Source organism: Corvus cornix, chromosome 13 (genome assembly GCF_000738735.6).
Source record: "Corvus cornix cornix isolate S_Up_H32 chromosome 13, ASM73873v5, whole genome shotgun sequence".
Classification (NCBI taxonomy): Eukaryota; Metazoa; Chordata; class Aves; order Passeriformes; family Corvidae; genus Corvus; species Corvus cornix.
In genome coordinates this window covers 3,944,655-3,969,110 of record NC_046343.1, presented here as the reverse complement: position 1 = coordinate 3,969,110, position 24,456 = coordinate 3,944,655, and the positions used below count along the sequence as shown (strand labels likewise).

Here is a 24,456-nt window from a genome sequence, read left to right as displayed (position 1 = left end):
GTCGGAGGCGGGGGCTACGGCGGCCGGAAAGGGTTGGTGTTGTCACCTTGGCCATGACGGCCGGGCCGCCCCCGCCGCTGGAGCCCAGCCCGCTGCCCACGTTCGCTGAAGAGGGATTCGGGGAGAAGTTCCTGCGCAAGACCCGCGAGAACCCCCTGGTGCCCCTCGGTGAGAGTGGGGCGGGGGGTGGCGGGACGGAGGCTGATTGAGGGGCGAGGGCCGGGGCGATAGTCGCTGGTGAGGAGCTGATCCCTCAGCCCCGGGGGGCGCGGCTCGGGTTTGGGGGTGCGGTGGAACCGGCCGGCAGCGCTCAGGCCCGGGGGAGGCCGCGCCTCACAGCCTCCGTCCTTCCCCGCAGGCTGCCTGTGCACCGTCGGCGTCCTGACCTACGGACTGATCAGCTTCAAGAAAGGCAACACTCGGCGCTCCCAGATGATGATGCGGGCGCGTGTCGTGGCCCAGGGCTTCACCTTCGCCGCCCTGCTGGGAGGCATGGTGGCCACGGCCATCAAATCCCGACAGTGACATCGGGCAAGAGCGAAGCTGCGGCCACGGGCAAGCGTCTACCAGCCTCGGCTAGCAGGGTGGATCCTGGCTGCGGATGGAGTTTTCTGAGAGACTGTTGTGATGTCTCGGTGGAGCCAGTTCTGGAGCACTGGAAATGGGGTGAATACACTTTGTGATTAACATGTAATTTGGGCCGTGGCATTTTTTTTGTTTCCCCAAGAGCTCACCCTCCTGCAGCACTGAGGCTGCATGTCACTAAGGCTCACCGCCTCTCTCAGACTTCTTGTCCCTGCTTGATGCTGTCACAGGCTGATAAAATTGTGTCCTCTTGGTCATGGCCTGAGGTGTGGCTGTAGTCAGGCAGTGCACCAGTGTTTGAGAAATGAGCTGCCCATGAGGAGGGAACCGCTGTTTATGGCTTGGTCCTGGCAGGACAGAGTCCGTAGGTAGCAGGGGAGGCAGTTTGGGAGGTTGTGTGACCTGTTCAATTAAAACTGGTGAGTAATAAAGTGAATTGCAGCAAGATTCTGACTGATACTGGATTGCAGAGCATTGAGAAGCCACAACAGTAAACAGTGCAGGGAGGTAAGAGAGTGGGCATGGCTGTCTTGAAGCTGTGGTGATGCAAGCAGGCCACAAGACATGAAACTCCCTGTGAAAGCAAGCTGGGAACTTGCATTTCCAAAATGGGGTCTGGCTGTGTTCTCTGGGATGTGCTGCTGTTTCAGCTGTTCTTGCTGGGGAGTCAGCAATGCCTTCTTCCCAGAGGGACCTGCACTGCCTGTGTCCTGACAAACATGGTCCCACTGCTGGCTCTGAATCACACCAAGGGGTTTGTTGATCCACGAGGTTTCACTCTCCCATGCCAGGCCCATAGAGCTGGGAGGACATGGGGCCACAGTCTCTGGTCATTGCACGGTGGCTTCAGCAGCTCGTACCTGCAGGGGAAGGGGCACAGACACCTCTGCCTGTGCTGAAACACCTCACTGAGCAGCCTGGGCTGTTTCCAGGTGTTGTTCTGTGAGTTGGTGTCCTGTGCCCTGACTGCCCTGAGCCTTTGTGCAGATGGGCTGGGGGGTGAACCCTCTATCTGCAAACAAGCACATGGTTTGTCCTGTCCAGGGAATTGTGCTGTCAGCCTTGGCAAGGAGAGGAGGAAGGCTCTTGCTCACCAGAGCTGACCTCAGCCATGAGGGTGGGCAACAGGCCAATGCCACTGCTGAGCAGAGTGAGCTCCACCTCAGCACTGGGGACCCCAGGGCCCTGCCTGTCTTCCCTCTCCGGCTGCCTGCACAGGACATCCTTCCCACAGGAAACTGCTTTTGGCTGCCTCACTGGCACTTCCAGCCCAGCCAGCTTGGAGCAGGGGTGTGAGGAGCAGCAGGTGGGCAGATCCATGAGCACAGCCCCTTGGCAGCTGGAGAAGGGCGCAGTGGACAGGGGAGCAGCTCAGCCTGTTTGGACAAGCTGGAGCTTGCGGTTCCTTGGGGACAGAGCCAAGGCCCAGCTCCTGCTGCCACTGCTTTGGCCCCATCTGAGCACAAACCCTCCAGCCTTCCCTTCACGCCTATTTTTTCCAGCAGGATGTTTCTCCTCCAGTCCCATCCTTTCCACAGGAGGCTTCATGGCTGTGGGTTCTCCTAAACACAGTGTGTCTCCCTAATGCAGAAAGACGACAGTGCCCTGTACGATTGGAGATGTTGGTTTATTTTAACAGGTAATTTGGACAGTCACAGATACCAAAGCCAAGGGGATGTAGAACAGCTGTGGGCATGGCTCCCCGAGAGCTGCCCCAGCCTGACAGAGAGCACATGGCAGCTGAGGGACCCAGGGGCCCAGATGCTTGCAGGGGCTGGAGGGACAGAGAACAGGGAGGGCAACTGCCCCCCAGAAGCAGCCTGGGGCACTTCCTGCTGCTTTGCAATTAAATTCTGAGGCAGGCAGCCAAGGCCCCAGGTGTCCTGCAGCACAGCAGAGCTGCCTACGCATGCTGGAGCTCAGGGGGGCCGGGCAGGAACGATCAGCCCTATGGGCAGGGGGCACAGTCCCAACACACACCACCGAGTGATTCCCTACACACCCGTTTCCCTTCTCAGCCCACTGGTAAGATCATGCCCCAGAGCCATGGGTGCCCAGGCACCCCCCACAGCTGCAGCAGCAGGGCAGGTAACATTCTTACCCTGGAGCCACAGCTGCAGGGCAGGAGAGCTCTGCACACTTGATTTCCAGCTGAGCAGGGCTCTGCAAAGGGGCTCAAGTGAATGTTTTGTGGGCTCTGCTCTATGTCCCCCCAGCTGCTGCAAGCCCTTCCCAAGCCCCCAGCAGGCCAGACCCAGGGCACCAGCTAGAGGCTGTCCCTCTCCTGCTAACCGAGAGTTGGGCAGATTCCCAGGGCTGGTGCCATCCCTGCCAAGCAGAGGAGAGAAAGTTCGAGCAGGGAGCAGGACTGAGGCATCTCCCCACACTGCCTTAGGTGGGCAAATCCAGGGGGGGCAGAGCAGCTGCAGACAGATGTGCAGGTGGTTCTCAGGGACAGTACAAGCCCCAGCACCAGAACTCTGCCCAACCCTGCTATGGGCCCCTGGGTTAGGAAGCTGGGGTGCTTGACCAGCCCCACAGCAGCAGGACCTTCCTACCTTCTTCCATGCAACAGCCACCATCTCCCATTCTAGTAGCAAGGGAAGGAGCAGAGCAAAGCCAAGGGTCCCCCAAAGCCTGGCATCCCACATTCCCAACTATGGTGTTCATGGGGGAAGGACAAGAAACATCCTGCACACTCCTGCCATAGTCCCTTCCCAGTGACCCACACCACTGTGCTGCCAGCACTGCAGGATGGATGGGACATGGACACTGGAGCCCCACCACCTTTTTGGGGTGCATAGCCAGGCTGGGCAGAGTTCTGATGGGCTTGGGGCAGCTGCTAGCAGTCCAGGCCCAACTTGGGCACCTGTACTCACATTCGTCAGTCCCTGCCAGTCTGGCAGTGTCATGCTGCAACCATGCTCCCTGCAGGACCCAGCAGTGTGGAGCTGAGCCAGGGCTGTTTCTCTACCCTCCCAGCCCTGCTCCAGCTCTGCTCTAAATCCCATGGGAAAGTCAGACAACAGTCTGGGGTCCCACTGGGATCCCTGCCTCAGGGCTAGGACTGAGGCCTGGGTATGGGTTGCCAGGACAGCTGCAGGGAGGTTTATTCCCAGCACAGGGCTGAAGTGGGGAACACAGGATGGGATATTCTCTGCTCACTCAGCCAGGCTCTCAAAGACAACCTCCTGAAGAGCCTGGGCTGGGGCTTCCCCACTAACTCAGCTCTGCCACCCAGTGCCGCTTCCCGGGGAAATGCCACAGTGATTTATAAATAAGTGTAAAAAGAGACCAATGCACCTTTTAAGCAAAGGAAAACCATGGGGAGAGTTATACAACCAGTGACTCGAGCACAGCCGAGGCGCAGATCAGGGAGCAGGCAGCGGGAGGCCCTTCCTGGGCCGGCCCCTGAAGCCGCCCAGCTCAGCAAGCCCAGCCATGCCCGCTGTGCTCCCGGCTGCGCCAGGCACAGCTAACGGGACAGGGGCGTCTGTTTGAGGGAGATGAGCACCGAGCGCATCCGAGAGACATCCTTGCTCTGCTTGCTGCTCTTGGGGTTGAAATCACACAGCTGGGCCACCTTCTCCCACTCAGAGCCTGGGGTCTCCTCCTTGGACTCCTTCAGGAATGCTTCCTCCGAGGCCCTGCAGAGACATTGAGGGTTGTCACTGGCAGAGCCCTTTCCAAGGAGACTCTTCCTTCTGTCTTAAAAACCCCTGTGTCCCTGCTTCCTGTCCCTTTACTCCAGCTGATGAGATCAGTGCTCTCTGGGATCCAGAGACACGCAATGCTCAAGCCTGCCTTTGGCTGCAGTCACCCAAAACATCATTCATCCAGGGGTGCTGGGGTGTCCGCCTGCTCTCAAGACTTCTCCACCCCGCAGAGCAATCCCCAAAAAGGCAGAAGAGCCCACGGCTTTGCATCTTCAACCAGCTCCCACAGCGGCATCTCCAGGAGCTCCACTCATCTCCTAAAACTCCACCATTTGGAAACGCTCATCTGCATCATCCTCCCTCTGGTACCTCACCAGAGCCCGGGACCTCCCAGCATCCCCCCCTCCCTTGGCTGGGCAGGCAGTGCTGGGGCCAGGACCCCAGAGCCTGTGGGGCAGGATATGGTCTGTAAGAGGCACATACACGTAGCCAATGACATCGGCGTCCGGCTGCTGGTAAAAGGCTTTGTCAGCGATCCTAGCCCCGGGCACAGAGAGAGAGAGAGCGGAGCGGAGCGACAGGCAGGCAAAGGGTTAGAAAGAGAGAACAGAGGGGGTTAGTCCTCCCAAAGAGTGTAACCCACACACTACAGCACACCAGGAGAACCTGGAGCCCAACCCTGCCCCCCCTGCAAGCCCCACACAGGGGCAGGAGGCACCAAGATCCCATGGTGATCCCAGTGTGGTTCCAGCCAGGGCGGCTCTGCACAGCCACTGGAGCCACTCCAAGACTTGGGCTCTCTCCCCTTGCTTGGCAAGGCTCTGTCCCTGCAGGGCTGGGCCCCACTGTGGGGAAAGAGGCCCCCAAACATCCCAGGAAGGAAGACAGTCCTCTTGGCCCTGCTGACCCCAATATACCTGTTGTTTGCTCGGTTCTTCTCCATCTGCTCATTCTGACGCAGGTTCCACTCTTCCAGGTCCTTCTTGGCCTTCTCACGCCATTCCTGCTCAGTCACCTTCGATGCCGCATCTAAGGCCCGAGTGAGACAGAGCCCATCAGCCACACTGGTACCCGCTGGGTGTGCTGGGCAGCCCCTGGGCAGGCAGGACAGCTGCAGCCCCCCAGACCTGTCCCCAGTCCCCACCAATACTGGCCAAAATGCACCACTGCCCCAAGGATAGCAGATCTTTGGCAGGGGCACGAGACAGCTCCCTGGGATGCAGCAGGGTCACCAAGAAGTGAGGGACCCCAAGGGCCCTGACTGCCATGTCACAGGGTGCCACAAGCACAGGGGGGCCACACGTGGCCTTGGGTCTCACCCAGCTCCTCCAGGCGCTTCTTCTGCTCCTCCCTCCACTTGCGGATGCTCTCGGGTTCCTGGGTCAGCCGGTCAGCCTTGGCTATGGCTGCGTAGGCATCCGTGGGGCCGTTGGACTCCTGCAGGACATGAGCACCTTGCCATCAGCACCAGCGTTTCCAACAGCCCAGCTCAGCCACCGCCAAGGGCTGGCAGCAGTCAGGATTCCACATTCCCAGCACTGACAAGCCAAGATAGGAGATAGGAAGGGTGACAGCTTGGGACACGTGGGACAGCATTCTCAAAGTGCTGCTTAAGCTCTGTCCCAGCCTCAGGCCCTGTCACCTAAAGCCTTCCCAGCATTTCCCTCCTTGACTTGCTGCTCGCTGCCACTGCAGCTGTTGCACCCTCTGAGCAGCCCCACTGCACAGGACAGACACTGGCCTTGGAACTGCTCCCAGGGATTCCCAGGCCCTCACTGGGGCCCAGGGAGCCCCGGGACTAAGATGCTTCCCTCGCTTCTGAGCTGAGGTGCCCACATGGCCCCACCAGGCCCAGCACCTCCCCTAACACCTTCCACTGGCCAGATGCCCAGTCTGACACCAAGCTCAGCAATGGGATTACGGCTTTCTTCCACGATCCTCAATCTAATTAAGTCTGCCCCATTACTGGTGCAATTATCATCCTGTAAACCAGGTATGGGCAGTCCATATGCCCCACTGCTGGGCACCAAGTGGGGTGAAGGGTTTGTCAGACACTGGCACTGCTGACAGCAGAGCTGGGCTTCAGGCTCCCAAAGGGATCTGAGACCCAGGTGGGTCCCCCCAAAATGCCCCTGGCCACGGGACAAGTGGTTTTCATAGGAGATGCCAGTCCCATAGCAGCCCTATCCTGGCTCTGGCCTCTGCCAAGAGATGTTCCTGCCTGCCCCAGAGGCCTCCAGAAGCTACCCAGGCTGGAGAGAGGGGGCTTCCATGGGGAATGGACGATTTGTCACCTGCTCTTAGGGCCCAGGCACTCCTTCATGGCACAAGCCACCTGCAAACAGATGTGGGGCAGGTCATGGCAGGTGGGACACATCTTCTCTTCAAAGAGAATGGAGCAGCCAGGACTCCCGCAGGAGACCCAGACCTTTCCAGGACCACCGTAGCTGTTCTGCAGCTGGACAGCAAACTCCAGTCAATGCTGGGGGCAGAGCAGCAGAATGCTGGCCCCACACCCACCCAATCTCCCTTAGCAGCCCTGGGCCAGCAAAAGGCTGAGCTTTTACCTGAAAGACATCTCCATTGACAGTGGCTCCTCCATTCTGGAAACCTGCTCGAGAAAAAGGAAGAGAGAAGGAAAAACACAACTATGGCAGCTGCAGGTGATCCCTGAAGGGCTGGTGCTCATGAAACTACATCAAATCAGTTCCTGGGAGTTTGTCAGTGCCTTTTTCAGCACAGCACACCCATCCACAACACCCCCACAGCGTCCTGTCCTTGGTGGGATTCAGCGAGCACCTCTCACTCTCCCACACAAACCTCTGCAGGCATTTACGTCTTTATGGTGTTTTCACTGGTGTTTTATTTTATCTGAAGATTAGGGACTCTGTTCCAGAACAAGACCGACACAGGCTGCTGCTCTGACTGTAGAAAGACAATCTGACCAACCCCAACATGCAGAGGCTGCCGATGGACGTGGCTGATCCAAGAGCTGCCGGCCAAGTGCTGAGGCAACTCTCCAGGGACATGGCTGATGGAAACACTCCTTGTGCTCCACCAGGACAGGAGGGCATGCCCACAGGCCAAGGTCCTTGGGAGCTCACCTAGGATGAGCTGCAAGGTCAGGGTTGGAAACGAGGCACCCATCTGCCCCCACAACCCCAGAGAGCTGCACACCAGGGTCGCAAAGCCAGCACAGGCAGGGGGCTTTTTACTGTCAGGAGAAAAGAGGCTTTGAAGGAGTCACACTCCAGGCCCTGAGCTTTCCCCAGTGACCACAGGGATTCTCCTGGCCAGACAGTTGCAGGCACAGACACAGTGCAGCTCAGGCAAGCACTGTCCCCAAGGTGATCACCCCCATGACTACACCCAGCTCCAGCCTGTCTGACTGCATTTATCACTGTGGCTGTCAACACCTCTCCAGGCCCAGAACTGCCTCCATGGCCCTATGTGCAGAGCTGTGAAACCACTGCTCTACAGGCAGTATGAGGAGACCTTGTGGGGCTGGGTTATGGGAAGGAGTCAGAGTCCTGTGGCAACAGTGCCCCTATGTCTATGCAGAGAGCAGACGCCAGAGCCCCTGCAGACTGGAGGCAAGAGATCAGAATTAGCACATTCTACCTGCAGGGCCTGCGACCACAATGTTCCCAATGGCAATGTCTTCCATTTTGCATCCCAAAGGGCACTCCTGTCTGTGCGGACAGTGACAAGGCTGTCATTGCTCCTCAGTGCCGCCTGGATGCCTTTTACACTGCCATAGCTGGGAGCACTGAAACATGGAATCGGGAGTCCATCCAACCCGGAACACCCAGCCTGAGCACAAGGGGGAGAAATCGCCCCATGGCTGGCACATCCCAGCTCAGGATTCAGCCCAGATCCCCGAGGTTCGAGAATCCCTTTGGGCCCAAGCACAGGCCCACACAGCCCTTGCTGCGATGCCAGCCTGGCCCACAGGGTCACCCCGCCACCGGCCCATGAGGTGCAGCACAGACCCCATCACCCACCGGGGATGCTGTACATCCCCCGGGGACCCCAGCCCCGCGTGGATGCGGCCCAGAGGACCCTTCCCTGCCTTCGGGGCAGAAGAGGGCACAGCCCTCTGTTACCCCACGAGGTCGGCAGCCCGCCCGTGCCCAGCGGGAGCGCAGCCGAGCGGCTCCCGCGGCCATGCTCACCCTGTTCCGGTGGGGCCCCCTGCCCGCCCGGGGCGGCGGCCGCCTCGCCGTCGGTCGGCCCAAAGCCCTCATCGTTCTCGATGCCAGCGATCTCGCTCTCCTGCTGGGCCAGAAAGGCGGCGGCCGGGTCCTCCTCGGCGCCGGCGCCCTCAGATGAGGAAAAGAAGCCGAAGTCGTCGGCCATGACCGGCCCGCCCGCGCCGCTCCCGGTCCGGCTGCGCGGCTCCGCTGGGCTGGGCCCGACTGCGCCCGGGCGGAGCTGCCGCTGTCACTGCGGCGGCGGGCGGGGCAGCCGCGCTGACATCAGCACCGGGGCGGGCCCGCCCCGCCTCCCCGCCAGCCGCAGCGGGCACGGGGAACCGGGGCTGCCCGGCTGCCTCCCCCGGGGCTCGACTGACCGCGGTCCCGCCGCGCCGACCCCTCAGGCGGGCGCTCGTAGCTGCGGGTGGGAGCGGGGGCCCCTCACAGCCTCCTCCATCTTAGCGGCCGCCGCCATCTTGGGCCCGGCGCACGGGCGGCCCAGCGGGACGAGGGGTGCCGGGCAGGACCCACCCGGCGGGACCGGAGGTAGCGGGCAGGACCCAGCCAGCGGGACCAGAGGTGCCCGGGCAGGACCCACTGGGTGTCCGGCAGCCCCGGCGGTGACGGGAACACAACCAGCTCCCGGGGGTCTCCGGCTCATAGCCCCCCGCCTTGGGCTCCGGGCCCGCTCCGACAGCCACAGGCTGCCCCCCCAACCCCGGCCTGCTCCGGTAACACCCGAGCAGCCCTTGGCACGTTTCGGAACTCCTCGTGCGTCCGCCGGGAACACGCGAGCGGTGCTCGGCACACTTCGGAACTTTACGTGCGCCCGCCGGGGACGCCCAAGAGCGGCCACCGCCGCCGATGGGATTCGGGCATTTCCGGACAGGCCCTAGAGCACTTCGGTTTTGTCCGGAATGCGGCCCAGCAGTTCCGGCGCTGGCCGATAAACAGCCATTGGCCACGCCGCGCGGGGCCGGGGTGGAAGTAGGCGCGGGTAACGTCACTTCCGGAGAGTGACGGAGCGGCGGGTCAGAGGCGGCGGCAAAATGGCGGCGCCTGAGGAACGGGAGCTGACGGCGGAACAGACCGAGAAGCTGCTGCAGTTCCAGGTGCCAGTTCCCGGGGGGCCCGTGCCGGCCGGCGGGAGCGGGGGAGGCGGTGCATGGGCACGGAAGGGGCTGAGCTGGGCCCGCCCCGCCCGCGCTGTCGGGGTACGGGGCTCACAGAGCCGGGTAGGCCCGTCTTGGAGCCGGGTGTCGGGCTGGGCCTGAGGCGACGGTGAGAGGAGAGACACCTGTGGTCCCAGTCCTGGCCGGGGTGAGTGTCACTTCCGTGCCCCGAGTAATTTATCGGGGCGGTGTTCTGTCGTCGCTAACTGGGGTGGTGAGAGGTGACTGCTGAGTAAACTCCGTGCAGGAAAAACTCCTTGGTAAGTCCTGGCCATTTTAATTAGTCTGAAATTTTTCCTTGCCGTAGCTGGAGAGCCTTTCCTGGCACCGAAGGAGAGTTACCCAGTGGGTTTCTGTGGAACGTGGTTCCTGCCCCTCACGATTGGGTAACGCCACTGGAGAATGTAATGATCTAATCTGTGTCTGCTTCACAACACAGGCAGGGTCGCTTAACTTTTGGTTTGCGAGGCCTCGGGCTGTGTAGCAGATGAATAATCATAAACACAATCTGAAGATGTGGTTTATTAGGGAGAAAACAGTGCTGGGCAGCTGAAATACTTAGGGTTGCTCCGTGATGAGTAATTAAGTGTGCTGAGCAATGAAAATTACATTCAGGTGTCTTGGGTTTGTTTCTGAGCTGTAGGACATCATGTGGTGTCCCTTGGATTGCAGTTCTTTTACAAATACAGTGATTACTTTTAAGAGTCTTGTCTGCTTTTCTTGCTTTACATTAATTTTTTTAAGACTGTACTTTGGAATTTTGGTGTGATGTAACCATGGGTTTAAAGGGACTCCAGAGGCATTTGGCCCTGCCTTCCCCAGGTGAGACAGCACAGGTGTTCATCATTCCACACATTGACTTCCCAAGCCTGTACCTGATTTACAGCCACTTGACTTAATTAAGGTGCTGACTGTTTTCCCATGGCTGGTCCTATGAGGAAACTGGCTTTGCAGATGTCCCCTCTAAATGTACTGCAAATTGAGCTGTGTGAGCAGTCAAATACAGACAAAGGGCACAGGGCAGTGTTAACCATTGTTAGCCATTGCTGTCCCTGTACTGCCTGGTGAGCAGGTGAGGGTTTTGCACGTGTAGATGTGCAGAAGGTCCCGTTCTCTTGCTGTGAGAGTTCCTGGTTCTTGCTCATCTGCTTGGTCTGGACAGATGGGACCAGCTGCTCTCACCACTGCCCCTGCTGCTATTTCCAAACCACTGTGGGCATGAAATGAAAGAATCCTGTTTCCCAATGCTACCTGGTGTTGTCATGGGCAGAGGGCTGGCGGGGAATGAGAAGGAAGGCAGAAGGGAGGATTCATGCTTTAGTCCAGGTTCCCTGGTTTGAGACACAGGGAAACACTCCTCAGGCTATAAAGGGGAGACATTTTTTCAGTTAGGAGGCCGCTGCTGTGCAGAGCCAGATGTGAAAGCTGTGGGCCAGAAGGCTTGGATACCAGCCAGAATCCTCACTCTTCTGTCTCCTGGGGTATGTTGTATCAGCTTTCTCCAGGGCTAATGACAGACCCCACTGGTGATTTCTTCTCCTCTGATATGTCACACCTAGTTGAGAAGGGCTTCAGGTGTGAGTCCTGCTGCTTCCTTGAAACTAAATCAGTCTACCTGGAAGAGATTTTTTTCTTGGACTCCAATAAGAAGAATTTGGTGTTTGGAGAGATTGGCTAAGTCTCATTAAAATAATTTGTACATTGCTACGAAACACTGCTACAAGTCATCTTGGAAAGCCTTCAGGGATCCTGCTGACTTTGCAGGGAACACTTCAGTGTTTTCAAGGATAACTTCACACTTTGTGATGTGCCACCATAAGTAGGCTGTACAACATTCCATGGCGACAGAGCATTGCACTTCCACAGAAGGTCCTATCCCACTGCAGTGTGAATAGAGCAGGAGAGCAGACTAGGAAAGAAGGCAGGGTGACAAAGATGAGGTAAGGAGCAGTAGAAGGCTCTCAGTTAAATAGAGAGCCAGAGGGAAGCATTGAGCAAGCACTGCTATTCACCCAGCAAATAGCTGTTTGGGGTGAAGATGCTATTGCCCTAAACTGTTTATCCTACTTCTGCTGGAAAGTGCACCTTTCCAGGCAGAGGTGAATGTGCTGTCCTGTCCTGGCCCGAGCTGTTTGGCACAGTTTTGTGTTAGTGCCTGCTCTGCATTAATTCCACTGCTGTTTGTTTGGTGGGTTCTGTAGTGCTCATACAAAAAGCTTTGCTGGCAGAATGCTGAAACCAGCAGCTTTCTTCTTGTGGGCAGGGCTGGAACAGGGCAGCTGTCTGCACCATGCTGGGGCAGGTTAGTGAAGGGGAAAAAAAAACAGTAGAGAGAACTGGGATAAACTTGAAATGAGAGCAACAAAACCTCTTTGCTTTCAGCCTGCCATTTACTGCCAGAGAACTGGCTAATAATGTAAGGGAGTAAAAGCATCTAAATTTTTCATCTGTCAAGATCTTGCTGTCCTGACATTTGGAGGGAGAAGTTTGATGTGAACAGTTTAGGAAAGTGGAGATATGATTCATTTGGGAGATGGAAGAAACAGCAGAGCAGCCTTTGTAGATCTGGTTATTGATCTGTGCCCATTACACTTGGGCTGATGTCTGATATTGTAATATGCTAATGTAGAGTAATGGAGTGTTATTTGCAAAAGAGTTGGCGCTTACGATACCATCTCTGACTTCAGCTGGGGAAAACACAATGCTCAGGGCTGGATATGGCTCTGATTTAGGGGAAGGAGGAAACATGAAACTGCAGGTGTGTTTCCCACTCAGTATATCGATCAAAACCCTCAGAAAGGTATTTGCTGTAATATGCAATGAGAAACTCTTGAGGCTTTTTTCCAGTTAGAACTCAGATGTTCTTTACCCTTGGAAACATAATTCTCTGGAATTTGGCAGTGGGTTGGGAAGTAAGAGCAGTGCCAGTTAGTCCTGTGGATTTGCATGTCTCATGCTGTGTTTCAACATCGGAGCGTATCTGCAGAGGCAACAGTTTCGCAAGTCTGGTTTACAACCTTTGTCCACTCAGGGGTATTTCTTCTGCTTTTGAAGCATGGAATTGTCCTTTCCACTACTTCAATATTGAGATGATTCCGAGCAGTCTTAAAGGTGAGAGATACAAATAATTACCTCCAGCAAAATCTTCATTATGCTTTACAATAACCCTCTTGCTTTGTGTGGTGGTTGAGAAGGCGGTATTGAATTTTCCTGGCATTTGTGGACTTCAGTATTTTGTTTTTGAAATATTAGCCACTGTGCTGAGCTTGGATTTATTTGAAGGTTTGAGAGTGCTGGTTTAATTGAGCTAACTTTAACTACTTACTATGTCTGTAAGATACTGCTCTTAAAGGCAGCTAATAAGAGACCTGAGTAGGATCCAAGCAGCAAGGTTTGAAGATGCTGGTTATTCTCTTAGTCCTGATGATACAAAGAATGTGCTCATTTGCCACATGCTTAACAGTTTGCAGCTGAACAAGGTTCACCAGAAATGCTGTGAGGGGGGGCAGTGGAAATGATGTGGTATTTCAAGTTTCTGATCTGTTTGCGTGATTTGGTGAAGCAGCAGCCATAGGAATGTCATGGGGATGATAATGACCAGTGTCTGTGTTTGCCAGCAAGAGTTGTCTGAAGTGGCAGTTGAACTGTGGTCCTGCCATTCCTTACATCGGGCATGGGTCATTCTGAACCCTAGTGTGTCTCCCAGAACATCTTGGAGCTGTGGTGTGTCCGGTGGAGCACATCAGAGTAACAGCCAACAAGGTGTTGAGTTTTAAAAGCTGCCTTTGCACAGGCAGTTTTTTTTCCCTGCAATGTTTAATAAAGTGCAGCCTCACTGATCAGACGAGTGGTGGGAGCGCTTGGCACTGTGCTGCTTGGAGTGGTTTTGTCTCTTCTGGTTTGAGTTGAGAGCAGCTGAATGAAGATGCTAAAGGAAAAAAGAAAGGAAATTCACCTCCCTGGAGACCTCGTGTAGAAGACTGAGAAGTGACTAGAGCTGCCTGTCACTGTGATGGTGGTCAGGAGGGGTGAAGTTGGCTGGCTCTGGTGTCTCTGGAGCTCAGGAGGCCTTGCAAATGCTGCAGTGATTCAGTGCTCATTAAATGCTTGTTGATAGTTCTGCTGCTTTCTGATCTATAGCTGCAGAAGCATTTTGCATAATTTAAAAAGGAGGGAATGCTCAGTGATGTTCTTAGTGCTCACAGATAATCCAGGCATTTAGAGACAAAGGTGTAAATGAGTTTCTGAATCTTGTAAACTTTGTAAACACCAGCAGAATTTCCAGGGTGTTGAGGGATGGTGATCAGAAGTCTTTCAAGGCTTTGGAATAAACACATTGTGACTCCACTGTCAATTAATTGCGTAGATTGCAGTGCCTTTTATGCTGTCCTTCTAAAAAGACAAGTGCCTGCTGTAGGAATTCAGGTTAAAAAAATAAAGTCAGAATGCAAAATAAATAAAAAATAAAGTCAGAATACAAAACCTAAATTTTACTCTGTGAAGCACATCTTTAAAGAAAGATAGCTAAACTAAAACCTTAAATGATGAAACTGAGTGATAATCAAAGGTATTCTAGCAGCAACAGCTGAGTTCACTGAGCTTCATTTCTTCTATGAAATCCAGTTCTGCAGTGTTCCCTTGCAAGGCTTGCTGCAGATTTACTTTTTAATAAATATTTATGCACCACTGAACAGCGACTTGAAGTGCTTTTTTTCTGAGCTTCTGCAGTCACAATGCTTTAAACAGTCTGATTGGTTCTGTGCAGCAGAAAGAAACAATGATTTTTGCCCAATAGATTGGAGAGAAGTTGGTGATCTGGAGACTTCATGAGGAGGAAGCCAAGAAATGCTCAAAAGTTTGAAGCAAGCCCAGAGATTGAATAGGGCATTTGTCCACAGTGTTTGTTGCTCGGGTGGAAATGGCATGTGGAATGTATGAATGGGGGCAGGGACGGGAATAGATGCACCATCCTTCTCCAGTAAAAAAAGCAATTCACTGCATTCCTAAATGGTCAGCCTGTCAGTGTGGCAGGGGCTTTTCAAGGAAGCAAGGAAAATGTCTGCTCAGACCATAAAGCAAGTGCAGTGGGGAGAGATGTTTCTGTGGCACAGTGACAGGGATGTTCCCTTCAGCAAATGCTTGTCTCTGTTTGGGAGGTATTGATGTGGCTTCCTGTAATAACAGACACAATTGTTTGATCTCCTGTGCGGAAATGCTGATTGGCACGGGGTTAAAATACGCCCAGTGGCTTTGAGGTTTGCCAGTGTGTTTGGACTATTTTCTGTTTTGGGCCCTGTGTTGAACTGTTCCTGCTTTTTTTACTACACTGTTTACTATACTTTTTTTACTTCCCCTGTGATGCTGAAAACATCACCTTCAGTAAAGTCTGGCTCATTTTGGTTTTAGTTTCTGTTTATGCTCGCAGTGAGTGGAGTAACAGTCATCTTGAATTTTCAGAAATGCTTCGTCTGTATTTTGAGTTCGAGGTGATGTATGAGGGCATCGGCCCAGCACATCTTTTCAGAGTGAAGCCTGTGGGCAGTATTGTGTTAAACCCTTGACTGTGCTGAGTGCTGTTGTAGTGGCAGACCGTGGGCACACTGAGAGTTGGCTGATGCTGGAAGAGTGCAAAGGCCTGTTTGAGGCCTCCTGTGTGTTTATGGATTTGGGTTGGCTCAGGTCGCTTTGCTCTTAAACTCAGAGGAGGGCACTTAAAAAATAGGCATTGCGGTAATGTGTTGTGGTAAATCCCATCATGTGCTCATTTGTTGTAAAGAACAGTAAAAATGCAACACTTCCTGGCACTCATCTGCTTTTATTGTCCTTTAGGACTTGACTGGCATAGAGTCCATGGACCAATGTCGCCACACGCTGGAGCAGCACAACTGGAACATAGAGGTACCACTGAAAATGAGATTTGTAGCAGTTTCCACGTACCTGGCTTAAATGCAGCCCTCTGTGGGAGGGGGGGGGCCCTACCAGTAAGATTAAGCTGTCCACCCCTTGATTTACCCAAGTAGCTCTTTAGAGCTGTATCTCCACACGTCTGGAGAGCTGGTTTCAGCCAAACACAGCAGAGTCATTATGGCTGTGAACAATCCTTTGACTGGCACATGGTGTGGCCTCCTGTAGAGCCTGTGTGCTCGCTGCCATGGAGAAGGCTTTCCACATGGAAAAGAGCACTGGTGGTTGCTGTTTGTCAGGAATTGTGCGTATCCAGTGCTCCAGGGCTGTGGACAAGTAATACCCACTGTCAGTGTCCGAAGTATAAAAACCATGAATGCCTGAAACCTCCCTTTGCTCTTTCTTGTGTCAAAGGCAGCTGTGCAGGACCGACTGAATGAGCAAGAGGGTGTCCCAAGTGTCTTTAATCCTCCTCCACTGCGGCCGTTGCAGGTCAATACAGCTGACCACAGGATCTACAGCTACGTTGTCTCAAGGCCACAGCCAAGGGCAAGTTATCTTACAGTGGATTTTGTCCTGCTTCTTGGCTGACTATGAACACAGAATCTGCAAGCAGGGAAAGAAATTGTTTTCTTTGCATGCTGTTATCTCCCTTCTAAATACTTTATCTTACGAAAACAAAATGTAGAGCTATTCCTTCTGGTTTTGTTGCTGCTGTGGAGATTTTCTTCATGGTGTGATTCACAGTATGAGGGCATTTTTTTTGTCATAGGCTGTCTTGCTCTGGTGTAGTAAAGTTTTTTGATCAGTTGAATTGGAACAAAGGACTGTCCCCTCCATGTGGCAGTGATGATGTTTTCTTTTTAGAGCCCCCCCTTAAATCTGTATTAACTAGAATACAGTATCAATTACTTTCATTAGTGTTTCACAAATGAATTTGCACAAGCACCTGTAAGGCTTGGTTCTGTTAATGTCTTTGTATAGCTAAGAAAATTAGCACAGAGCAAAAGCATTGCTGTTTGAATAGTCAGTGAGACCAGTTTCCAGATGTGTCACAGTGAATTATGAGTGAACCACATTGGTCACGTTTGATTTGACATGTCTGAAGCCAGGAACTATCACTGAGGCTTTTTTTCTTGTGGTTGGAGCACTGATACTCCACGTGTGCCTGGGTGCATGGTGTTGGTGGACACTTTGCTGTAGCAGGGGTAGAGACTGTTCTAATTCCTTATTTGTAATTGCAGGGCTTGTTAGGATGGGGTTACTACTTCATAATGCTTCCATTCCGATTTACCTATTACACGTTACTTGATATATTTAGGTAAGTCCTTGTTTGTGCTGACTCACTTATTGACTGCATCAGGGAACACACTAGCTCAGATTTGGCTGGATCTCTGTCACTTACGTCTTTAAGCCTCATGGCAGATTTTCCATTTGTTTCTTTAACTGGCGTTATTTGTAGCCTTGTAAAGTTCCTATGCTGTTTAGTAAGAAATAAATCTTACTATAGAGAAAAGAGCACCTTGCAGCTCCATAAGTGAAGTGTTTAATTGGAGCTCTAAGTCCACGCAGCTTTACAGTCTGAGTGCCACACAAAGGGGTTGCAAAACAGTGTCCAACTGTTTGGTGTTCTTGGACAAACATCAGAATTGTGTCCCGTTGGGCTGGGCTGCAGGTTAACCTGCCCTAATTCCTGGATGTTACTTGGCAAAACCCAGACTGTAAACACCTCTGCTTTATTCCCTTTGGTGTCTGTTGCCTCTTCTCCCTTTACTGCCCCAAAGCACTAATTCTTGTCTCCTTACAGCACTGATAGAGGAAAAAGGGAATGGTAAGGGTGGTAAATAGCCAGCAGTCTTGCCATCTGCACTGGTTTGGCAGTTTTCCCTGTTGTATTACTTTTTTTCCCCATTAAAGGCATTTCCAAAATTCAGTGTATCTTCTGTGCATCAGTAGAACTAAGCAACACTGATATCTGGCTTGCAGTGGACCTCCTTCAGCCTCAGAGGAATGACAGTTTCATAGGACTCCTAGTGTAATGTTCACTTTCTGCAGCTCTTTGTACATTGGAATCGTTAGTTCTGGATTAGCAGAAATACAGTTTTCAAAGTTATCTGGACAAAACTGTGTGGCTTTTAACAGTCTATCTTTGACTAAATTCCTCAAACCTCCAATTTTTGGTGTGGCTTGTGCCTGATGCTTCAGAGGAAGCTGAAACTATTTAATCACACAGAATTCGGATCCTTACTGATGCCTGGCATGAGATGATACTTGATGGGGGGTTGGTTCTTTGGCAGTGGTATCAGTTTGGAGCAGGTGTCAGTTTAGGTTCAGATTATAAATGTTCAAGGGTCTCAGCTGTGACTTTTTTCCTCTTTATGAATCCCAGTGACTGTCTGTGAGAAAGAAAACCTGTTCTTCAGGAAGTCAGTGAGCTGAATTTCCAGTGTCCTTTGCTTCCTTCCTAGGTTTGCTCTGCGTTTTATACGCCCTGATCCTCGTAGTCGGGTCACTGACCCAGTGGGTGACATTATTTCGTTTATTCATATGTTTGAGGAAAAATATGGGAGGACACACCCTGTCTTCTACCAGGGAACTTACAGCCAGGTCAGTGTCACGTGTTGGTGCATAGATCCTGGGAGGTGGAGAGAGGGGATATTGCCACATGGTATCAGGGCCTACCTGGCAAAACTACTTTTCATCTACAAGCCCAGCGTTTGTCCCCAAACTCTCTTAACAGGGTAATGGAGAGCTAGTGAATAAATGTATTGGGAAACCAGTGTCTGCCAGGCTTGATGATTTGCCAAGCCTGCAAAGTTGGAAAGCAAAGCTGCTCTGGCTGTTCCTCGACCGTCTGTGTGACTCTGTAGCCAACAGCTTTTCTTTGTAATCCTGCCTTTGTTTTTATAAACTGGTGTGCTGTGCCAGAGTCTGTCCTTCTGTTCACCAAATTGGGATTAACTCCCTGGGCTTGTATCACAATGCAACTTCACAACAGTGCAGGGCCTCAAAATTGAGAGGGAGCCCCTAAGAAATTCTGGGAGGTGAGTGTTCCATATATCAAATCTGAGGGGGCTCTCTGTAGAAGAGGGATGTCCGCATGGACACTGCCTCTTCCACAGCTTCTCTCAGCCTGGCCAAGGGAGGGGGTCTCCTGCAGTGCATCCCATCAGACAGTTGGATCAGCACTGCTTCCCAAATGCCTGGGAAAAAAGTGTCGAGTCCCTGTCTGCTCCACACTGCACAGTGATGGAGCTCACCGCCTCTGCAGCTCTTTTAGGCTCCTCTGTCATTCGTGGAATCCAAACTTAAATAATCCTGGAATGGTTAGGCTACCAAAATGTGGTGCCAGTAAAACAGGGAGCATATTGTGCACTTACCCTGTGGTCTTGTTAAAAATGCTCTTGGGTGGGTGGAATCCAGACACTGTAGATGTGGAAAAGGAGGGATTTTTTTCTTTGTTGTCTGGTTTTTGGGGGGCCTGCAGCATTATTTATTACCTGTTTTAATAGCATTTTCATTTGGTGTGACCTGAAGATTGTGTCCTGTACAGGCTGGAGTGGAAAGCTCAGCCTTGGCTGCTGGGAGTCCAAGGGGTGAAGGAGTTTTTTCACTGCCAGCTGAGTCTGGCAAGCAGCTGGGGTGCCAATCCATGTCATTGCCTACTCGGTTTCACTCTGAGTTCAGTGTTCTCCAAAGCCGCATCCTGAAAGGATATGAAAGAACACCATTGTAGCCCTCTTAAATAAAGGCTTATTTAGGTCTGACAGGTTCATCCTCCACTGCTGCTTCACTAGAACCACTCTAGTGGCAGAATAATGGCCTGGGTCGCACAAGCCTTGTGGGTGCTGCTTTCCCCTTGCCCAGAGACCCTGTAACTTTACCTCCTCTGTTCTTATGCCAAGGCACTGAATGATGCCAAGCGGGAGCTGCGCTTCCTGTTGGTTTATCTTCATGGAGATGACCACCAAGACACAGATGAGTTCTGCCGGTAGGTAGGAGAGTTTCCCAAAAAGTTGTCTTTGCACTTGAAATGCAGCTTCCCTCACATGGTCTCTTCTCATCCCTCAGCAATACACTGTGTGCACCTGAGGTCATCACCCTCATCAACACTAGAATGCTCTTCTGGGCTTGCTCAACCAATAAACCAGAGGGATACAGAGGTGAGTGTGTCCTGCCTGGGCTTTACGTGTCCCCTCCTGTCTCTGGAACGAGCCAGATGCTCTTTGACAAATTTACACATGTGGAACACTGTTGTATTTAGTGCAAGTAGACAAGAAATTTCAGGATTGCATGGGGGAGTACATGTATTGGTTTCCTGGGATATCTCGAAAGGTTTGGCTGCCAGGGAAATGCATTCTGACCTTCACCTCTGCTGTTCTGTGTTTCTCAGCAGTCTTAGTTCTGTGCTCATTGCTGTGGGCATTCAGGCTGCTTTCAGTGCCTTGTCAGTGGGAGTTGGTGGGTATATGCTGGGGATAAACTGAGTGCAGAAACAAGTATCCTACTAGATGTGTCCTTAACACTGGCTCCTGTGATGCCTGAGGCCAGGAAGGACTTGTTAGGTACATTCTTTTCTTTTCTGAGACGGTCATCTTAATCCACACCCAGTCTCTGTGTCTCCTCAAAAGCCCACAAGTCATTGAGAGCTGTTGATACCTGACCTGATAGCATTTTGGTAAGGTTTTGCTGCAAGTGGAGCCTTTTCCTAAAGTTCTGTTCATGCCTCCCATGTTCTTTCCACCATTTCTTTCAACTTCCAGTTCTGTTTCATGGTCAGGAAAATGCTGAATTTGGGTCAGTCTTGGCTCCATAGTTCTGCTCCCAGTTACCAACAACTTGAGAGAACAGCTCTGTGAGGAGACAGTCTTTGACTTATTCTTGTTTCATTGCTGCAATGCTTTGGAGTCACAGCCTGGAAAGCAGAGCTGGAAGGGGTTGTGGCCTTCCATTTAATCCTTGAGCTGCTCTGATTTTGTTTGGAGGGCTCCACTGGTGACAATGGCTCCAAGTTGCATGATGCACCACGTGTGTTTTAAGGAGGGGATCAGCAGCCATATATGACAAGTAACTTAAGCCCCTAATCTGCTCCATTCCTGGCTTCAGAGCCTGCGTCCAGCAAAACCAACCAAAATTTGTTCAGAAATGTTCAACATGGACATATTACCATCTCCCCCATGACAGTTTGTTCCAGAGTCCAACCATCCCTAGTCACCTGAGCAAGTGTTTCCATGTGCTTGTCCCGTGTTTCTCTTCCTGCAGTTTAAACCCATGGCTTTGTCCCATTTTGAATGGACATTCAGAGCCATTTACTTCCTTCCTGCTTGAGTTAAAGGGCCTTTTTTGGTTGCTTCAAAGCTGTTTTTTTCCCATCGGTCTCTCTGCTCCAAAGCCTTTTTCTCCCTTTGCTAACTTATAGGGTTTAATTTTCAAAATGGAGCCTGAGGCCTTTTCTGCCTTGGAAGAGAGAATGTCTGGGGAAGGTGCTTTCCTTGGCCCTCAGTGATGGGAAGCATTTGTGCTGTACCCCTTGGTGGCCCTTCAGGACGGGGCAGTGACGTTTGTCCCTGTTCCAGTGTCCCAGGCTCTGCGGGAGAACACGTACCCGTTCCTGGCTGTGATCATGCTCAAGGACCGCAGGATGACCGTGGTTGGGCGGCTGGAAGGCCTCATCCAGGCTGATGACCTCATCAACCAGCTGATGTTTATCATGGATGCCAACCAGACATACCTGGTGTCCGAGCGCCTGGAAAGGTAGGGTGGGACCAGAGCTCCAGTAACACAGACCTTGTCGAGGCAGGCTCTGCTCTGTCCCCTTCCTCCCTCCAGACACCGTGTGTAGGCACACAGCTCAGCACCTTCTGTTCTGTAACACAGCCCACGGGCTCTCCTCTTCCCAGGGGGATCATCAGTCCATAAATTCAGGCCACCCTATAGCCAGGGAGCCAGATGTGTTGCACACACAATCCCACCACTGAGAGGTGGGTGTGAGTACTCTGTTCTCTGCAACTGAAGCACACCCTTGGCATGCTGGAGCTTTGCAGGGAAAGCTTGGACAGTAGCCAGTGGGAGCAAAGGCATTGCAGGCAGGAGAGCTGGTGTCCACAGCCAGTTGGTGAGTGCATGCAGCTGCCCTGGTTGTGCTGAGCTCTGTCTGCTTTTCTGGTGGGGCCTCACAAGTTCCTGGTGACTCTTATGGGGATGTACAGGTTGTGTCCAAAACAGGATCTCACCTTCTGATCTTCTGTTTTTCCCTCCTCTTCCCTCAGTAATATGTTTTGGTTTCTGAAATGTGTTCTGAAAGGGATTACCTAAAGGAGATAAAACCAGGAAGATTTTCAGATATGAGGCAGGAATCCTGGGCACTGTTTTTGTGCTGTCTGTCAGCTCTGTCAAGCTGCAGGAGCTCAGAAGCCTTTTAAGTTCAGTTTCACCACCCTTGGGGAGCAGTTTGTGTGTGGGGGACTGTGAGGACCTGGCTTGGCCTTTTGGGAGCTTGTGGTACCCCAAGGCATTACCTGCTGTGTGCTCTAATGAGTTGGAGGCTGTCCTTGGGTCTGCCCTCAGCCTGCCACCCCCTCACTTTAGGGCCTGTTAGCCCTGACCACTTCCCACTCACATTTGCAGGGAAGAGAGGAACCAAACCCAAGTCCTGAGGCAGCAGCAGGACGAGGCATATCTGGCATCCTTGCGTGCAGACCAGGAAAAAGAGCGCAAGAAGAAGGAGGAACGGGAGAGGAAGAAGAAGAAGGAGGAGGAAGTGCAGCAGCAAAAACTGGCAGAGGAGAGACGGCGGCAGGTGAGAGCAGAGGGGTAGCAGGAGAGGCTGCAGTGTCCTGTGGCCTGCTGTAGGAATTGCTTGTCTTGCTTGGGCCTTTGAGCATCCTTCGAGGCTCTGGGAGCAGCTGTGCTGCAGGGACAGGCACAAAGGTCAGCTCAGAGCAAAGCCATTGCTCCTGCTCCCCCCTTGCCTTGCAGACACTGCAGGAGGAGAAGGAACGGAAGTCGGAATGCCTCCCTCCAGAGCCACATCCTGACGACCCGGAGAGCGTCAAGATCATTTTCAAGCTGCCTAATGATTCCAGAGTGGAGCGGCGATTCCACTTCACACAGTCACTGACGGTGAGCTTGGGGCAGAGCTGAGGGGCCTTCCAGAGCAAGGGGATGAAGAGACTTGCAGGTGGCTCAGCAAAGCTTTATTTCCCTTGGACTTTGCTAAATGGTGACGTTTGCTGAGAGCCTTGCCAGGCAGAGCTGCTGCTCAGTAAGGAGAGTGCTGTGGGGCCTGCTCCCACCAGCTTAGAAGAGGGGAGAAAATGGAAGAAGCTTTTTTAACTCCTGAAAAGCTGGAAGGTGTCTACGCCCATGGCAGGGCAGGGTGTGGGACTAGATGATCTTTAACGTCCCTTCCAACCCTTAACATTTTACAGTTCCATTGCTCCCTGAGAAATAAAGGCGTAGGAAGAGGCACAAACAGTGTCTGGACTCAGCAAGTGCTCTGTGCCAAGCCCAGTTTCATGTGTGCCAAGGAAATGGCTGTCTCAGGTCTATAGTGCAGTGATGGTGCAAATTTGGTAACCTTCCCCCTCGAGAGGCCAGGGATTCGCTCTGGCTGTGTCACTGCTCCCCCAGCTGGCAGTTATTCCTGTGCTTCATTCCCAGGTGATCCACGACTTCCTGTTCTCCTTGAAAGAAAGCCCTGAGAAGTTCCAGATTGAGGCCAACTTCCCTCGCCGTGTCCTGCCCTGCCTCCCTACAGAGGAGTGGCCCAACCCCCCCACGCTGCAGGAGGCCGGACTCAGCCACACGGAAGTCCTCTTTGTGCAGGACCTCACGGACGATTGACATTTCTTTTTGGTTTTGTTTTTTGTTTGTTTTGTTGTTTTGTTTTGTTTTGGTTTTTTTCCAGAAGACACAAAACGGAAAGAGAAATTCATATTATTATTATAATACAATATTTTTTTTAAAAGACTGCATACAAACGAGGGATCAGAGACCACATGGCCTGTGCCAGCTGTGCTGCGTGCGTGCGCTGGCGAGAGGACGCGTGCGCACGGCCATCCCCTGCACTGGGGGGGCACACAGGGGCGAGCTGGTGTTGCCCCCCCTGCCCTCCCTGGGGAGGAACAGGAATGGCAGCTCTTGGTAATTATTGCTTTTATTGATGACGATAATAATAAAACCCCAACAACCCAACATCTCGTGAAGATTTGATACTCTGCTGCTCCTGAGAGACACAAGACCGAGCACCGGAACGTGCTGGGAGTGGGGTGGGGGGAAAGGGCTGGACAGACTCTCTTCAGCTTCCCTCTGTGTATAAATACTGTTCTTTTAATATTTCTCTTGCTTTGTAATGACCAAAGGAGACTGGGGTTGACTATAGTATTAACTTTTTGATAAAGAGCTGGTTCGATTCTTACCCGTGTGGGGTCTTGCCCAGGGGTTCTTAGCCTGCGTAGTGTAATAAACTCTGCCTCTAGCATGTCTGTGCTGATGCTTTCTGCCCGTGCCCCAGGGAGGGAGGGGGTCAGCTGCTCTGGGAGTTGTGGCTCCCAGAAGTGTGGGTACACTCAGCTTCTGGCCTCACAGTGGGGATTTTGGGCCAATGGAGCTGTTGCCCAGCGCAGGGGATGGCAGGGCTGGGGGTGCCACTCTGCCCCTTCCTGTGGTATCGGCTCTGGGCTCAGGCTGGGAGGGAGGGAGGGAGCTGGGTGAACCCTCTTGGAGCAAGTGGGAGGTGAAAAAGGTGTGAGAGGTGAGTGTAAGGCTGGGCCATCAGCTGCCCAAAGGGAGAGTAGTGGTAGGAGCCTGGTCCTTCCCTACTGCTCTGGAGCCAAGCTCACTTAGAATGGTTGAAGGTAGAAGGAATCTCAAAGCACAGCTGCCGTGGGCAGGGACACAGGAGCACAGGGATAGCTCTTCCCTGGCCCAGTGTGGGTCTGC

At 52.8% G+C, this 24,456-nt stretch overlaps 3 protein-coding genes across 4 annotated transcripts; 2 read left to right on the top strand and 1 right to left on the bottom strand.

Moving 5' to 3' along the window:
- Positions 1-6: 6 nt before the first annotated feature.
- On the top strand, positions 7-1,032 carry HIGD2A (HIG1 hypoxia inducible domain family member 2A). Its single transcript, XM_039559469.1, has 2 exons — positions 7-168; positions 359-1,032. The coding sequence occupies exons 1-2, from the start codon at positions 54-56 to the stop codon at positions 523-525; spliced, it is 282 nt and encodes a 93-aa protein (XP_039415403.1). The 5' UTR covers positions 7-53; the 3' UTR covers positions 526-1,032.
- A 1,161-nt stretch (positions 1,033-2,193) lies between these two features.
- Positions 2,194-8,686, bottom strand: CLTB (clathrin light chain B). Of its 2 annotated transcripts, XM_039559445.1 has the most exons (6): positions 8,417-8,686; positions 6,809-6,852; positions 5,561-5,678; positions 5,159-5,270; positions 4,725-4,778; positions 2,194-4,232 (listed from the first exon to the last, which is right to left on the bottom strand). In XM_039559445.1, the coding sequence occupies exons 1-6, from the start codon at positions 8,598-8,600 to the stop codon at positions 4,061-4,063; spliced, it is 684 nt and encodes a 227-aa protein (XP_039415379.1). In that variant the 5' UTR covers positions 8,601-8,686; the 3' UTR covers positions 2,194-4,060. The 2 variants fall into 2 exon arrangements, with proteins under 2 accessions (XP_039415379.1, XP_039415380.1); XM_039559446.1 differs by lacking the exon at positions 4,725-4,778 and having other exon boundaries at positions 8,417-8,685.
- Positions 8,687-8,807: 121 nt separating this feature from the next.
- Positions 8,808-23,995, top strand: FAF2 (Fas associated factor family member 2). The gene is made up of 11 exons (XM_039559443.1): positions 8,808-9,549; positions 15,439-15,507; positions 15,928-16,062; positions 16,758-16,834; positions 17,982-18,120; positions 19,419-19,504; positions 19,585-19,676; positions 21,090-21,267; positions 22,141-22,312; positions 22,492-22,635; positions 23,176-23,995. The coding sequence occupies exons 1-11, from the start codon at positions 9,487-9,489 to the stop codon at positions 23,356-23,358; spliced, it is 1,338 nt and encodes a 445-aa protein (XP_039415377.1). The 5' UTR covers positions 8,808-9,486; the 3' UTR covers positions 23,359-23,995.
- Positions 23,996-24,456: the final 461 nt, after the last annotated feature.

Coding starts and splice junctions, on each gene's coding strand:
- CLTB (XM_039559445.1), bottom strand. CDS start 8,600: ATGGCCGACGACTTCGGCTTCTTTTCCTCATCTGAGGGCGCCGGCGCC. Junction 5,679..6,808: donor TCAATGGAGATGTCTTTCAG/GTAAAAGCTCAG, acceptor CATGTCCTGCAG/GAGTCCAACGGCCCCACGGA. Junction 4,779..5,158: donor AAGAACCGAGCAAACAACAG/GTATATTGGGGT, acceptor GCCCGGGGCTAG/GATCGCTGACAAAGCCTTTT.
- FAF2 (XM_039559443.1), top strand. CDS start 9,487: ATGGCGGCGCCTGAGGAACGGGAGCTGACGGCGGAACAGACCGAGAAG. Junction 18,121..19,418: donor ACCAGGGAACTTACAGCCAG/GTCAGTGTCACG, acceptor TCTTATGCCAAG/GCACTGAATGATGCCAAGCG. Junction 22,636..23,175: donor ACTTCACACAGTCACTGACG/GTGAGCTTGGGG, acceptor CTTCATTCCCAG/GTGATCCACGACTTCCTGTT.
- HIGD2A (XM_039559469.1), top strand. CDS start 54: ATGACGGCCGGGCCGCCCCCGCCGCTGGAGCCCAGCCCGCTGCCCACG. Junction 169..358: donor GAACCCCCTGGTGCCCCTCG/GTGAGAGTGGGG, acceptor CCTTCCCCGCAG/GCTGCCTGTGCACCGTCGGC.